A 14,521-nucleotide genomic window follows, 5' to 3' on the forward strand; every position below is an offset into this window, starting at 1 on the left:
CAACAATAACATTCAAATTATTATGTTGTAAAATGTCGTTCACAGCAGATTGTTTTATATCATAACATATTAACATTTGTTAAATAAAAAAATTGTGAGTATTTCAAAATTTCAAAAATCGATGTCTCTCTTGCGTGTTTTTTATATTGTGTAGTCTACCTTATAGCCTTATATAATTTCCTTAACAAATTTCCTTCCTAACATGACATTAAAGACACGAGGAAGTGAGTGCTTGGTTAATAAATGTCTTTATTTGGCTTTGAGAGGAATATCACTGCATGAGACAGCAGCATGTAAAGTCACAGTTGTACAGCAGAGGTCTGGAACGTGTCAGTACTCCTCAGCCTCAGCAGAAACAAGTGAGATGGATGTGAAAACATGTTTTATTTTAACTTTCGGTCATGGTTAAGGCAAGTTTTTTTAATTGAACACACAACAAGCAAAGAATCTATCCCATCCAGCAGATATTCACGAGTCAGGCCATGCATTCATGCCCGTTGGTTGATTCATTTGTCAAAAAATAAAATATGAACTGATGAACATTAGTGAAATAAAACAGTTCAGAACAAAGGGATATAATGGGTTTATGATGAAATAGCCCTTATCTTTACCATATAGCCAAGACCCCTGAGGCGTCTGCCCCACCTGCCACTGTCAGTGGGAGCTGAGGGCTGTCGGCGTCATCCTCAGCTGCCTGACACTGACAGCCATTACCTGCTTCCTGGTGGCCTTCATCCAGCTAAATTAAACAGAAGCACCACTACATTACTATGAGGAGAAAGTAACAGGTTGGTTTCTCTGACGTACTATGCAACATGTCAGGAAAGAAATTAAGGAAGAAGACTTACAGTAATGTCAAACTAACTGGTGAGATGGCTGATGCATGTATTGACAAATGAATCAATCAAAGATTAAAAAATATATACCTATATATATATAGCGGCAATTTAAACTCTACATTTTTCATTCCCAAAGATGCACTACCTCATGGAGAAGCTGCAGCACTCCTCCTTTCCAGCTACTGGAAATACCAGCATACCCCAACACATTTATATATAGTTTTTCTGCGCTCCAAGAAGCCATTATGGCCGTGCTGTGACACTGCAGTGTACTAAAGATAATGAGAAAAAAGGTCTTAAATGGTTAGTGGTACATTTCTATTTGTCATGGTGGGATGAGATGCAGAACTAGAGTCATGGAAAGGAGTGAAAGAAAGACGGGCGAGAAAATCCTTCACCGGTTGTGCGGAGTGTGTGCAGTTGGACTTACAGTTTAAACAGAAGCAGTTTTTCATCTAACAAGCCGAGAATCCGGAATGAGCTGGTAGAGCTTTGGGTCTGTGATACAATCTTTAACCTACAGTACTCCCCAACTTTTATATGTAAAAATCAAATAGCACCCTAAAAGTTGGACTGCCTGTTACTCTGTTACTGTGCGTTTGTCTTAACGTCTGTGTGCTGATTCAATGTTACTTTCGCTGTTGATCATCAATGGCACGTTCACTGTTGCTCATGTGAGGAAAAATCCTCCCGTTTTAAACTTAAATGACCTTGTGGCATCATGCTAGCTTTCTCCACGTCCCTCTGCGCTTGCGTGATGTAAAACCATGACGACCTCTGCAGAGTATGTGAATGACTTAAACTCTTGTGCCATTGTAATACATCCGTTTCCTTCTAAAGCTCCTCCTCCATCTACTAAAGGTTGAACTACTCCTTCTGCATCCCAGCGTGGACAGAGACAGTAGGTGTGAGGCATCTGTGTGTGACAGAGATGATGTGAACAATGACCAGATCCATACATGTGATTGGTGGGATGAGGAATGTGTTATTGATAATGATGATGAAGATGATGTCGGAATAAGCAGTTTAGCTCTTGCTGGTCTTGCCGGTGGGGCTGTCCTTCTTTTTCTCCTTCTCTTTCTCCTCCTCTTTCTGCTTCTCCTCCTCCTCGTCATCCTCATCTCCCTCACCCTCTCCCTCGCCCTCTCCATCGCCTTCCTCCTGGTCATCTCCCTCCTCTCCCTCCTCTCCCTCTTCTCCCTCTTCTCCCTCCTCTTCGTTCTCCTCTCCCTCCTCGCCCTCCTCCTCGCCGGCCTCCTCCTCTTCCTCGGGCTTGGCTTCAGCCTTCCGGTAGGCTCCGAGGGTGTAGCTGCGGGCCGACATGTAGGAGAAGCCCTGGTAGCCAGACTGGACCATGGCTCCGCCGATGGAGCTGAGGCGGCACTCCTCGCCTTCCAGCAGCTTCCTGCACAGACAGAGAGAGAGAGAGAGAGAGAGAGAGACAGAGAGAGAAAGAGAGACAGAGAGAGAAAGACAGATAGAGAGAGACAGACAGACAGAGAGAGAGAGAGACAGAGAGAGACAGACAGACAGACAGACAGACAGACAGACAGACAGACAGACAGAGAGAGAGAGAGAGAGAGAGAGAGCTATAATTATCTCAGTGTATCTCTCCTGAGGGATCTGATGTCACTGGAGTATCAGTGGCATCCCCTCTGCTGTCTGTTTGGCTGTTTCTTCCTGAAACATTGTGTTAGCTGAGTTGGAATGTTGTAAGGTTTCACTTGGCATCACTTCCAGTCATCTACCTTATTGCAGTGGGAGAGAACTGATCCATTTGCATGAAAGAGACTATTGTCAATACAAGCTTTTTAAACCACACTTTACCACAGTTTACTGTGTAGAATTAAGAGAGCGAGGGGTATGACATGCAACAATGGTCAGATTCCAACCGGGGACGTCTTAAAAACGAGGCCAGACGCACCAAGAGTTTAATTCCTAAAATACATAATGAGTGGAAAAGTGAAACGTTTTGTATTGTTACCTGTATTTTGTAAGACACTGTGTAAGTGTATAAAGATAATGTCAGCTGAAAATCTAACAACTAAAAAAAGGGTTTTGCTTGACTGCCCTGCCTTGTTGACCTGTAAGGTTTCAGCAATCCAACCACTGAACTCCGCAAAATACACTAATAACTGTTGTTTTTTTACATAATACATATTTAAAATAAGCAAGCTTTGAGGGCATGAATTGCACAACGTCTGTGATGTAGCCAACCTGTAGGCAGCGATCTCAATGTCCAGCGCCATCTTGACATTCAGCAGGTCCTGGTATTCATGCAGGTGACGGGACATTTCTCCTTTGGTGCTGCGCAGGGCAGCCTCCAGTTCCTGAATGGTATCCTACACACACAAACACACACACACACACACACACAAAACACACACACGCACACACACACACACACACACACACACACACAAGTCATTTTATCAAACAATTCATGCTTGTGAATAGAGTTAGACTGAAAATGTGCTGATACACATTTAAGTAGGATTTTCCCTTTTGACTTGTCACACTTAACAAGGAGTTCAGTTTTAATATTAAATGATTTATAAAAGACAGTTTGTGTAATTATATTATATATGTAATTATATGTACCCTGAGACCTGACAAAGAATTTAAGACTGATGTAAATGATGTGGTAAGTGTCCCCATTGTTAATTGTCTCTGTTGCTAGCCTGCTTTTAGTCTTATGAAGCACATTGCTATCACTGGCATTAGCAGTTTTTGGAATTGATCTATGTGTTGCATGATTTTTGTCTGTTTTATGCTTCCATCTTGGCCAGGTCTCCCGAGAGAAGGTCTCCCTCACCCTGCGTAAATAAAGGTTAATCAAGATATGAAACAGGTTGAAACCTCTTCCTCACCCCCCTGGTCATCAAAGTACCTGCATCTCTCCAATTTCATGGTTATGGCGATCCTCCATCTCGGCTATCTGCCTCTCCAGGGCCTCGTTGTGGCCCCTGAGGGACTCGATCTCCAGGGTGCGGGACTGCACCTGCCGGCGGTACTCGCTCAGCTCCTCCTTTGAGTGCTTGATGGCGTCCTGGTTGCGTGCGGCCGCTTCACTCACGCTAGCAAACTTGGAGCGGTACCAGTCTTCTGCCTGGGCCTGGTTCCTGGAGGACAGGTTCTCGTACTGAACCCGGATGTCCTTCAGGGCGGCAGTCAGGTCCGGTTTGCTCATGTCCATCTCCACTGACACCTGGATGTAGGAGCGGGTGGGAACAGAAAGGCCTTTTCTTATATGAGTGCTCATTATTAGGAGGTTTAAACGTTGGAGTTCCATCTGGAAATGAATGCAGCGCCACTTTGCTTACTGCATCAATAATCCTTACATTTAGAAAATGCTATAATTGTTATAATTCTATTTAGGTCTTATTTTACGTTTTTACCATGATAAACCATATTGGGCGGTTGACTTTATTTGTGTGTTCCTTGATCAGGAGTCATTCTTTAGAGACTGTAACACTGGTTTGCTAAATGTCACCATGGAGGACAAAAAAGAGCTTTCCAGCCAAACTGGACTACTAATGAACTGACCAGTCTGATAAAAACAATGACGATGTTGGAATCTCTGCAATATTTCTTAAAGGTCCCATGGCATGAAAATATCACTTTATGAGTTTTTTTTTAACATAAATATGAGTTCCCCCAGCCGGCCTATGGCCCCCCAGTGGCTAGAAATGGTGATAGGTGTAAACCGAGCCCTGGGTATCCTGCTCTGCCTTTGAGAAAATGAAAGCTCAGATGGGCCGATCTGGAATCTTCCCTTTATGAGGTCATAAGGGGAAAGGGTACCTCCCCTTTCTCTGCTTTGCCCGCCCAGAGAATTTGCCCCCCCCCCCCCCCCCCCATGAGAGAGAGACATCATGGCTTTCAAACAAGCAAAGTGGCAGTTGGTCAAGGCCACACACCCACCCTCCACCTTGCCCCCCCCTCTCCCCTCAAAAGCTACAGACGCAGAAATGGCACATACTAAGGAAAGCTCATTGTGGGACTGGCTCTAGTGGCTGGAATTCTGGACCAAGGCTGAATTCTGGGAAAGAGACATCAGATACAGTATTAGGGGACCATTAAGGTCTATATAAAAGAGACTTCAGATACAGTATTAGGGACCACTAAGGTCTATATAAAAGAGACTTCAGATACAGTATTAGGGACCACTAAGGTCTATATAAAAGAGACTTCAGATCCAGTATTAGGGACCACTAAGGTCTATATAAAGAGACTTCAGATACAGTATTAGGGACCACTAAGGTCTATATAAAAGAGACTTCAGATACAGTATTAGGGACCACTAAGGTCTATATAAAAGAGACTTCAGATACAGTATTAGGGACCACTAAGGTCTATATAAAAGCATCCAAAGAGCACCATGTCATGGGACCTTTAATGCAAACTCAGAGATCCCCTTCTTCCTGTATAAACTAATGGGATGTGTAAACTGCCTGCAGATAAACACTACGCCCCACTGTTTTCTGTGCTACCGTGGGACTGTAATGGGCTACTGACATTCAGCCTACATGTATGTATAAGGTGAGCAGTGGGCTGATGTGCTGCTGCAGGACTGCTGACTCGGCTTCTCTGCTGTCAATAGCTTCCATGGCGTTAATACCCTGGAGAACTGTACCCAGCATCGTGACCGGATGCTATGCCCAGCCACTGGACTGCTGCATGTCACAGCAGCCCTGAGCGTTTCATTCAGTTCGATGTCTACCTTGTTCTTCTTTTTCGTTTTCTCCACCTGCGACACAATGAACTAGATTACTGCCCCACACATAAAAGCAGCTTTAATATATATTTTATACGAATCTACAGTGATGGGTTTGTTAATGAAAGCAGCTCCCACGTCCACAGGCGCGCGTGCGCCCAGGGCCTCCCAGCAGGTCTGTGTGTCTAACGGGACAGTATTTCACTGTCAGAGGGAGTCTATGTGGACATGTACACAGCCCCCCTCTCAGGGCTGTCCCGTCTGCTGCCCCTTGGGACGACCACACCCCTGGACTATGCGCTATTTCCCCGCAGTCTCTCCCCCCCCCCCCCAGCATATTCCCAAACCAAGATTTGGCTCTCACAGTATTCGCTAGTTAATAACGAACTCAAAGTTCATCTTGACCTTGTCGCACTAAGCGTATTAATAGTTGGAGAGGTACTTTTGTGACGTGATACTCAGTAATAATAATAATAATAATAATAATAATAATAATAATAATAATAATAATAATAATAATAATAACCCTCACATAATTTTCCCACAGAGAGGACAGTTCTACGACGGCCGGTAGACATCTTAAAGTTATCCTTCATACAGGACGCTGGGGGGGGGGGACTGCAGTGCCATCAATTATCCAGTGCGCAATGCTCAGTTTGAGAAGGACACATAAAGTTAAGATTACAGGAATAAACGGTTCATGACTCTCCTTTACCAATAATACTAATTGTAATATTACTGGAGTAGCAGGTTATTTGGGAAATCTGTAGATGATACACAGTAGTAGTGGGTCTGCGTGTTTGACTATTACCGATGTATATGTAGACTAATTTCTAGCAAATCAATATTTGAAGTGAGGATTCTACTCGCGGTATCACCTCCTATGAAGTGTGATCTGCCACTGTACAGCCTGGTCTGTTGGTGTATGGATGTGAAAAATAAAAACCATGAGAACCATTGAGGAGTATTACAGTGTGTGTGGCAGTGTGACACTGAAAACTAAAAGGGGCCCGTGCATGGCCCCCAGCCCCCAGTGGGGGTGTGCGCTACCTGAGTGGCCTGAAGAGACGCCTGCAGCTCCTGCAGCTCCTCCTCGTGGACTTTCCTGAGGAAGGCGATCTCGTCCAGCAGTGACTCCACTTTCTTCTCCAGCTCCAGGCGCGACAGGGTGGCGTCGTCCACGTCCTTTCGGTAGCCCTTCAAGGTGTTCTCGGCCTCCTCGCGCAGCTTGGTCTCCTCCTCCAGCTTCTCACGCACGCGCTCCAGCGTGTCGTTCATCTGAACGCAGTCCACGTGCATCTGGCTCCTCTCGTGAGTAAGCTCCTCCACGCGCGCCCGCAGCTCGCGGATCTCCTGCTCGTAGAGCTCGTGGAGGCGCGAGGGCTCGTTGTGGCGCTGGCGCAGCATGCCCACCTCCGCCTCCAGGACCTTGTTCTGCTGCTCCAGGTTGTGCACCTTCTCGATGAAGGACACGAAGCGGTCGTTGAGGCCCTGCAGCTGCTCCTTCTCGTTGGTGCGGATGATCTTGAGCTCGTTGGTGACCGCGGTGGACTGGGTCAGGTCCATCGCGGAGTCCGGCATGGAGGAGAAGACTCGGCCGGGAGCCGCTGTCCTGCGGTAGCTGGTGGAGGACATGACGGAGGGGGGGCCGTAGCTGCGGTGGCTGCTGCGGTATCCCGCAGGGGCAGAGTGCAGGCGGGACGGGCTGCTGCTGCTGCCCAGACCCACTCGGCCGGACCGGGGCGCATCTCCGAAGATCTTCCTGTAGGAGCTGCTGCTGTAAATGTCGCTGGAGTAACTCATGTTTCCTTTGCCCGGTCCGACTGTCCTGTACGGGAGAGACAGAGAGAGAGAGAGTGTGTGTGGAGTTTTAGGAGTGTGTGAGGGTGAGTGTGTGAGCGAGAGAGAGAAAGTGAGATGCGAGTGATGTCTGGCCCGGACAGGTGCTTTTATGGTGAAGACGCCGGCGCGTCATTTGACGCAGGGACAACAGAAGTTGAGGGGAAACCTGCAAGCTTTTGCAGAAAGCCTCCCCCCTCCGGGAGAACACGAATCCACTCATGCAGCTCCTCTTCTCTAACCACTCTAAATGAAGATCACGTCCTGTATCGGGGGCTTCATTGTAGCCTTTTGGACCCGACAGCTTATTGCACGTCACTTTCATAAAGTTGTAACTCACGACATCCTGTCATGTTCTGACTTGATGACATGCAAATGCAATCACATCATATTTAAGTCACGTGTAATCTCATTTTCCGTGTACTGGACTGTCTCGTGTTACCTTAGTCTATACTGTCCACTGTCATTGCAGTTTTTCTTTGCTGTCCCAGCAGAATGGCAAATGAGATCGATGCATAGTGCGCCAGGGTGTGTTTTTGGTGCTGCAGTCTGCCTCCAGCCGCCCTTATCGCCCCGTCCTCCGCAACATCGGGAGACTGGATGAGACTCAGTATAGTGGCCTGGCTCATCGCAGTCTCATCTGCAGCCCTGGCACTCGGAAACCTCAGTGATGGATTGGTGACCTCCTGTCGGTCACGGTCATATTGCAGCACAACAACAAAACACATGTAATTATAGCCTATAAATGAGAACCATATTATAAGTTAATACATCCTCCAACAGCCTGTCTATTCACTTTGCTTTCCCCATAGAACTGAGATCACTGTAACTATAGGCCCTATGTGCATGGTCCCTTCAAATGTGTGTGGAGCTGACAACCAGCGTTGGTTAGAAGTTGATTTCTGGATGATTAATAACATTATATCCCAATGTATGATATGTATATAGCCAGAGTCCTGATCCAGATTCAGCTACGGCCACACAATCAGTCTCCGTTGGTTGAAAGTCCTGTCTGGGGTCGCTGCGCAGAGCTGTCGCTGACCTTGGTCCTGATCCAGACTGGAGGCTGGAGAAGGACCACGCCCAATGCACACACACTACAACACACACACACACACGCACACAGACACACACGCACGCACACACACACACACACACAAACACACACACACACATACACACACGCACGCACACAAACACACGCACGCACACACACACACACAAACACACGCACACACACGCATGCACACACACGCCCAATACACACATATACGCACACACACACACACACATATACGCACGCACACACACACGCATACACACACACACACACACACACACACGACTGCAGCCCCCCCACCTCCAACCCTACATTAGGAGGTCCTGTTTGCTGCCAGTCTGGGAAACAGCCTAGTCCACCTAAATCCCCTCAGACCACTTTTATAATGGCTGTAAACAAAGAACTCATACCTATTTTATATTTCATCCTTACAATATGACCTAACGCTTTTTAATGGGAAAAGTGGAAAATATTTTTTCTTCATATGAGAAGTAACCTATTAGGAGAAAAGTATTTCCACAGCAACAACACACAGTATCTCTTACTGATCACTACGTCAGTCTTGGATTCTTGTCTGTCCACATAGTTTACCTTCCTCATGCTCCAATCTCTTCTTCTTTCATTGCACACAGTCAGTGTAACTCGTCAGTAGAATACCTTGTTGATAAGTATGTCAAATTATTTTGGAAGTCAGTAAGCAATGCAAACAATGTCAACATGGTAGATAGATGACGCTGGCTAGTCTTTTTGATTTTTCCTTACACATGTTAACCACTAAGGGATGCTAACACATCACAGGTCCTTCACCTGAGCCGCAGCGCTGCTGCCGAGCACTGAGACTCAGGGGCCACTTTATTGGTCAAAACTAATTCAATCTAATGTTATGTATAGTCTCAAATCATAGCAGAGGTTATCTCAGGATACTTTACACATAGAGAAGGTCTAGACCCCGCTCTGTAATTTACAAAGACCCAAAACAATTCCCCCCCAAGAGCAGGCATTTGGTGCGACAGTGGCGAGGAACAACGACATCTGCCGCAGCCGGATGGGACACAGAGACACAGATCCAGATATACATGAATAGGATTCCTAATAATTATAACACAATGTAGCGTACAACAGTCCTGCAACCGATCATCCCTTCACTGATGTTCAGTTTCTGTTCAAACGGTTTCAGAGAGGTGTCGATTCAACGTTCAACACCCCGTCTGTATCACTGATGTCCCATGATGCCTCACTGAGCGCCTCTGCTCTCTCCTTCCGTCTGTGTGCCTTCATGTCCCAGTAACCCTTGTCCTGCTACGCCCTGCACTGCCATGTCCTGCTACGTCCTGCACTGCTACGTCCTGCACTGCTACGTCCTGCTACGCCCTGCACTGCTACGCCCTGCACTGCTACGTCCTGCTCTATCATTTCTAGTGATAGTTTTATTGTCTGTATTGTTACTATAATCGCCACTGTTCAACTGCTATAATTATTATGAATCCTATTTTTGTATATTTGTATCTGCGTCCCACCCGGCAGATCACCACTGCTACAGCAGGTGCTTGCTCTTGGGAGGGAATTGTTGGGATTTTGTAAATTATAGAGAGTGGTCCAGACCTTCTCTATCTGGGAAGTGTCCTGAGATAACTCCTGTTGTGATTTGACACAAAAATATGATTTGATTAATAAAATTGAATTCAATTAATGGTTTGTTAAATAACAAACACCTCTCCTAGTGTAGAATTGTGCAAATGACTGTGGACATATGATGTGGACATGTGGACATTTGAGCCTAGCTGGCAGCGGCCTCCAGGTCTCTAACAGAAGACCGGGAGGTACTGGTCTGTCTCTGGGGTGTGAAGCTGCAGGGCACACACTGATCACACACCAACACACACACCTCAGGTGTCAGCTTACAGGTGGGATCATCAAGACACAAAGCATCCCTGATGCAGAGAGACTGTGTGTGTGTGTGTGTGTGTGTGTGTGTGTGTGTGTGTGTGTGTGTGTGTGTGTGTGTGTGTGTGTGTGTGTGTGTGTGTGGGTGTGTGTGTGTGGTGTGTGTGTTGCCAACAGAAGGGCCTATTTAAGAGAGAGGGTGCCAGTGCCAGCAGGAAGTGACAGGTAGTTAGAACTGTCCGATTTCTATCATATGTCTGGCTCACCCCCCCCCCCACCCCCACCCTTATAGTTACCGAACAGCACAGCAACAGGACAGACAGGATAAGACCTTATTGAATTGATTCTACTAAAAGCATCATATCACTCAGTAAAGTGAAACGTCAGTGATATCAGCTGTAGCAGAGAGCTGCTGCTGTACCCCACAAACACGCCCCCCCTCAGAGGAGATGTGCAGTGGGCATGACACCCCGACCACGGTGTGATCACTGCACCCAAACTAGGCCACAGCTGGCAGCCCTGAGCGCTCCCTGCACTGCCATTTGCATGCAGTGGTGCCACTAGTTGGATGTCAGAGGAAATATGCGGGGGTGTTTTACAACAAAAAAACAGGAAGAGGGCGCTGTTCTCCCAGCAGAAGCAGAAGGGGAGGACTTGAGGCCATGGCAAATGGAACGGGTGAAAGAAAAGCAAGCTCTAACATATAATATCCATCAGTGTAATGAGGAAAAAACACAAAGACACAAAGGGCAATCCAAGGTAATCACCATTTTAACAGCAGACATGTTGACATGTCACTGTAGGGTAACCACAGACTAACAATGGCTGCATTCCATTTCTTTCACTCTGATTCAGGGCCCTTTTTTATTAGATTAGATTAGATTAGATTAGATTATACTTTATTTATCCCACATGCTGGTTCACTGGCATGGCTTACTGGAGCTCGAATGGAACAGAGCCATCATCAAAGTTTTTCATCACAGATGTAACAAACTAAAAGGGAAAGTAGCAATATGAAAACCTTTAGTGACCAATAAAACAGCTCTGCTGAGGAGGGGGTTGGCTGCAGTCTGCAGTCCCTCCAGAACCCTGTACCCCTCCAGGACCCAGAGGTGCAGGAAAAATGATTGGCCAATCCCTCCCACCTTCGGACACAAACATTTGGACCCCCCCCCCCTCCTCTCTGGCAGGAGGCCTCAGTCCATTAGCAAAAAAACCTCAAGCAACTAAAACAGTTTCTTCTTGGCATCTTTTTCCTTTTGGATAGTAATATTTAGATTCTGTATTGTGCTCTTACCTTTAGCGGTACTTTGCTCCATTGTGTATTGTGGATTCCATTTTCATTGGCTCACCAAGGCAAATTCCATGCAAGTGAAAACCTAATTTGTTAATAAATGTGATTCTGATTCCATGTCATTGATTATCCTATTTGTCCATAGTTATCATGTGAAGAGAGCATAACCATGTTTAAGATGTTACAGTTAAAAGATGATTCCACATTTTGAGCTTGTTTTTCTTTCCTGCCATTAATAAAGAAAACTGACGCTTTTTATCCAAAGCAACATACAATTCCTATATATCTCAGAGGTTGCACGGCTCCGGACCAACAAGGGGTTAAGTGTCTTGTTCTGGGACACATTGGTGTATGTATCGCAGTGGGAATCGAACCCCGGTCTCCCACACCAATGGCATGTGTCATGTCCACTGCACAGCCACCGGCAGCCGATCGGCTCATCTTAGGAACCAGTGTAAATCAAATCCACCTTCTGGTGCCTCTAAAGCTCACCTCTTACAGATTTTGGCTTTGGTACATTTCCCAGATCCCAGTTGACACGCAGCAGACTGATAGTTCAATCTTCACATGATCTAGTCACAAGATAAAAGCAATTCATCATTGTTTTGGTCAAATTGCAATCCCTTTTGTACGTTGATCATGTACAACTGTCTGCTGTTATATTATGTTGATCCAAATATGACATGCTGGATGTCTATTTACTTGTCGTACCCCACAAAACACCTAGGCATGAGCTCGTTGAATATGTCTTTAAATCAAAATGGTCCAACCTTTTCTGTGTTGACAGGATTTCCCGACCACCAGACCACCAGGGGTCCCTGCTTCTCCTCGAGAAACAGTCCATCATGAAAGGCTTGTTTTTTAATTAAGCCAGATATAATGAAAATGTAATGAATGAAAAGTGTCTGACTCCCAGACTAACTACACATGCTAACCCAACTGTCCAAATAAAACATTAAAACTCAATAAAAAGCATCTAGCAGGAAATGAAATACATCCTAAGTCCCTCACACTGTATGCTGTAATAATACCATATTATTTATTTACCATGCCCCCCCCCCGTTGGAATTCAAACATGCCTTATGCTTCCTTCACCAGCCTGCTAACCTTTGTTCCTCTGCGGTCCCGACCTCTGCTGCTGTCCCTCCTCTCTGTGAACCCGGGTCCACATGGCGCCCGGTACACTACACCTGCAGAACAACAACCAGAAGGAGTCGGAGCTTTGAGGCTTTCAGCAACACAGTGTCGTGTAGTTTGATTGATTATGTATGTATTGCATTCAGTACTGCAAAGGGAACATTACTGTTTATGGCTACTCATTGAGTGGCATTATTTTCTTAACATTCGGCATCTCATAACTCAGAAATGCCCAGATCTCCATGGAGGCCCAGCTCCTTTGAAACCGGTTTCCCTTTGGTGCTTTGATATGCCAGGTGGTACTCACTAAATGGCTTCTGTGAAGAGCTTCCCTAGGTGTCACGTCCAGGCCACTCAGCTCCCTCGCTTTTCTTCTATCTTGGATGCACTGATCTCGTCTGATGTGTACTCCGGTCCCCCGGGATCCCTCTTATTTGCCGCATGCAGACAATCTCCTCCATCTGTTTGCATATGCACACACACATGCAAAGCACACACACTCTCTCTCTCATATCCATCTCTTGATCTGAGCTGTCAGCTGTGATGGAGGGTGATCATGGAAGGCTGTTGTCACCCAGCTACTTCCTGCAGTAACAGGGTGCCACTCTGGATCTGGCGGCTGCTGGGCTCCTATTGAGCTGATCAGACTCACCGGGGCTCAGATAAATGCATTCAATTAGGATGTGAATGTGGATCTGGAACAGGATAAGGTCAAGTGGACGGGGGAAGGGGCAGCAGCAGGGGGCGGTGACAAAAACCTGCTGTCAAGTTGGACAATTTCCAGCTTTTTCAAGCAACCTTCTGTCTGAACAGGAAGTTGCAGAATAGACTTCCTGTTAGAGCAGATTCTGATTAAATGAGTCATCGTGTGCTCACCATTGGTGACTTGATGCTTACTAGTGATTGAATCTCTACATGTACTACCTCTATGGTTCCCAGGGGCAGGGTGTTGTTTGTTTCCATGGTACACATGGTATTTGCTGATTGTGATGCTCTGATGTGTGTGTGTGTGTGTGTGTGTCTGCTGGTGTGTATGAGCATGATTGATCAGGGCAGTGCTAAATCTGGGGTCAAACTAAAGTGTGTGCAGGTCCTGCAGGTTAAGCTGCTGGACTTTGACTAATCTGACCATGGGGGCCGTGGGTCAGTGGGACCGTGACCCTGACCCTAAGTAACACACTTACTTACACAACTTCCCCATACACACACCAGCAGGTTATGTCAACAACACGCTCAGCTAAGCTGCTGCAGCGTCTGGCTCCTCTTACACGGGCAGATTAAACAGAAGGTGTGTATTACAGAAGGATGGAGGGGTTATCTTCTACCAGCACTGGGATGGATGGATGGATGGATAGATAGATAGATAGATAGATAGATAGATAGATAGATAGATGGATAGATGACAAATAAAGTGCAATTGAAAAATTATTTTTTCATAAATAAATTCATAATTACATTTTTGAAGACAAATCAAAATAACTTTTTGAATACAACTAATAACATCCCTATGAATTAAAAAACTAAGAAGACTAAGGTGACGTCTGAAGTCAAACAAGTGAAATCAGAAGAAGATTAAAATGGCATCGAACTCCTGTTCTACCTCAACCGGTTACATACATCTGTAATAAAGCTAAGTCTAAGTCTAAGTCTAACCAGTTCATCGTTAAAGGAGCATTCCGGTCGATTTCAACACGTAGCTCTGTTGTTTAGATGTGGAGTGCTGTCAGTAGCGAGACCAATGAAACCTGTCT

General features: G+C 45.9%; 1 protein-coding gene across 1 annotated transcript; it reads right to left on the reverse strand.

Annotated features, from left to right (window-relative positions):
- Window positions 1–232: 232 nt before the first annotated feature.
- Window positions 233–7,482, reverse strand: neff1 (neuronal intermediate filament family member 1). The gene is made up of 4 exons (XM_032515181.1): window positions 6,607–7,482; window positions 3,730–4,047; window positions 3,057–3,181; window positions 233–2,244 (listed from the first exon to the last, which is right to left on the reverse strand). The coding sequence occupies exons 1-4, from the start codon at window positions 7,357–7,359 to the stop codon at window positions 1,866–1,868; spliced, it is 1,575 nt and encodes a 524-aa protein (XP_032371072.1). The 5' UTR covers window positions 7,360–7,482; the 3' UTR covers window positions 233–1,865.
- Between the last annotated feature and the right edge of the window lie 7,039 nt (window positions 7,483–14,521).

This window comes from Etheostoma spectabile, chromosome 5 (assembly GCF_008692095.1).
Source record: "Etheostoma spectabile isolate EspeVRDwgs_2016 chromosome 5, UIUC_Espe_1.0, whole genome shotgun sequence".
NCBI classification, from domain to species: Eukaryota; Metazoa; Chordata; class Actinopteri; order Perciformes; family Percidae; genus Etheostoma; species Etheostoma spectabile.

What these genes read in the sequence shown, in the direction of transcription:
- neff1 (XM_032515181.1), bottom strand. Translation starts at nt 7,359, where the DNA reads ATGAGTTACTCCAGCGACATTTACAGCAGCAGCTCCTACAGGAAGATC. An exon ending in CGTCTCTTCAGGCCACTCAG is followed by an intron (nt 4,048 to 6,606) that starts GTAGCGCACACC and finishes TCCTACATCCAG; the next exon opens with GTGTCAGTGGAGATGGACAT. An exon ending in ATTGAGATCGCTGCCTACAG is followed by an intron (nt 2,245 to 3,056) that starts GTTGGCTACATC and finishes CTGTCTGTGCAG; the next exon opens with GAAGCTGCTGGAAGGCGAGG.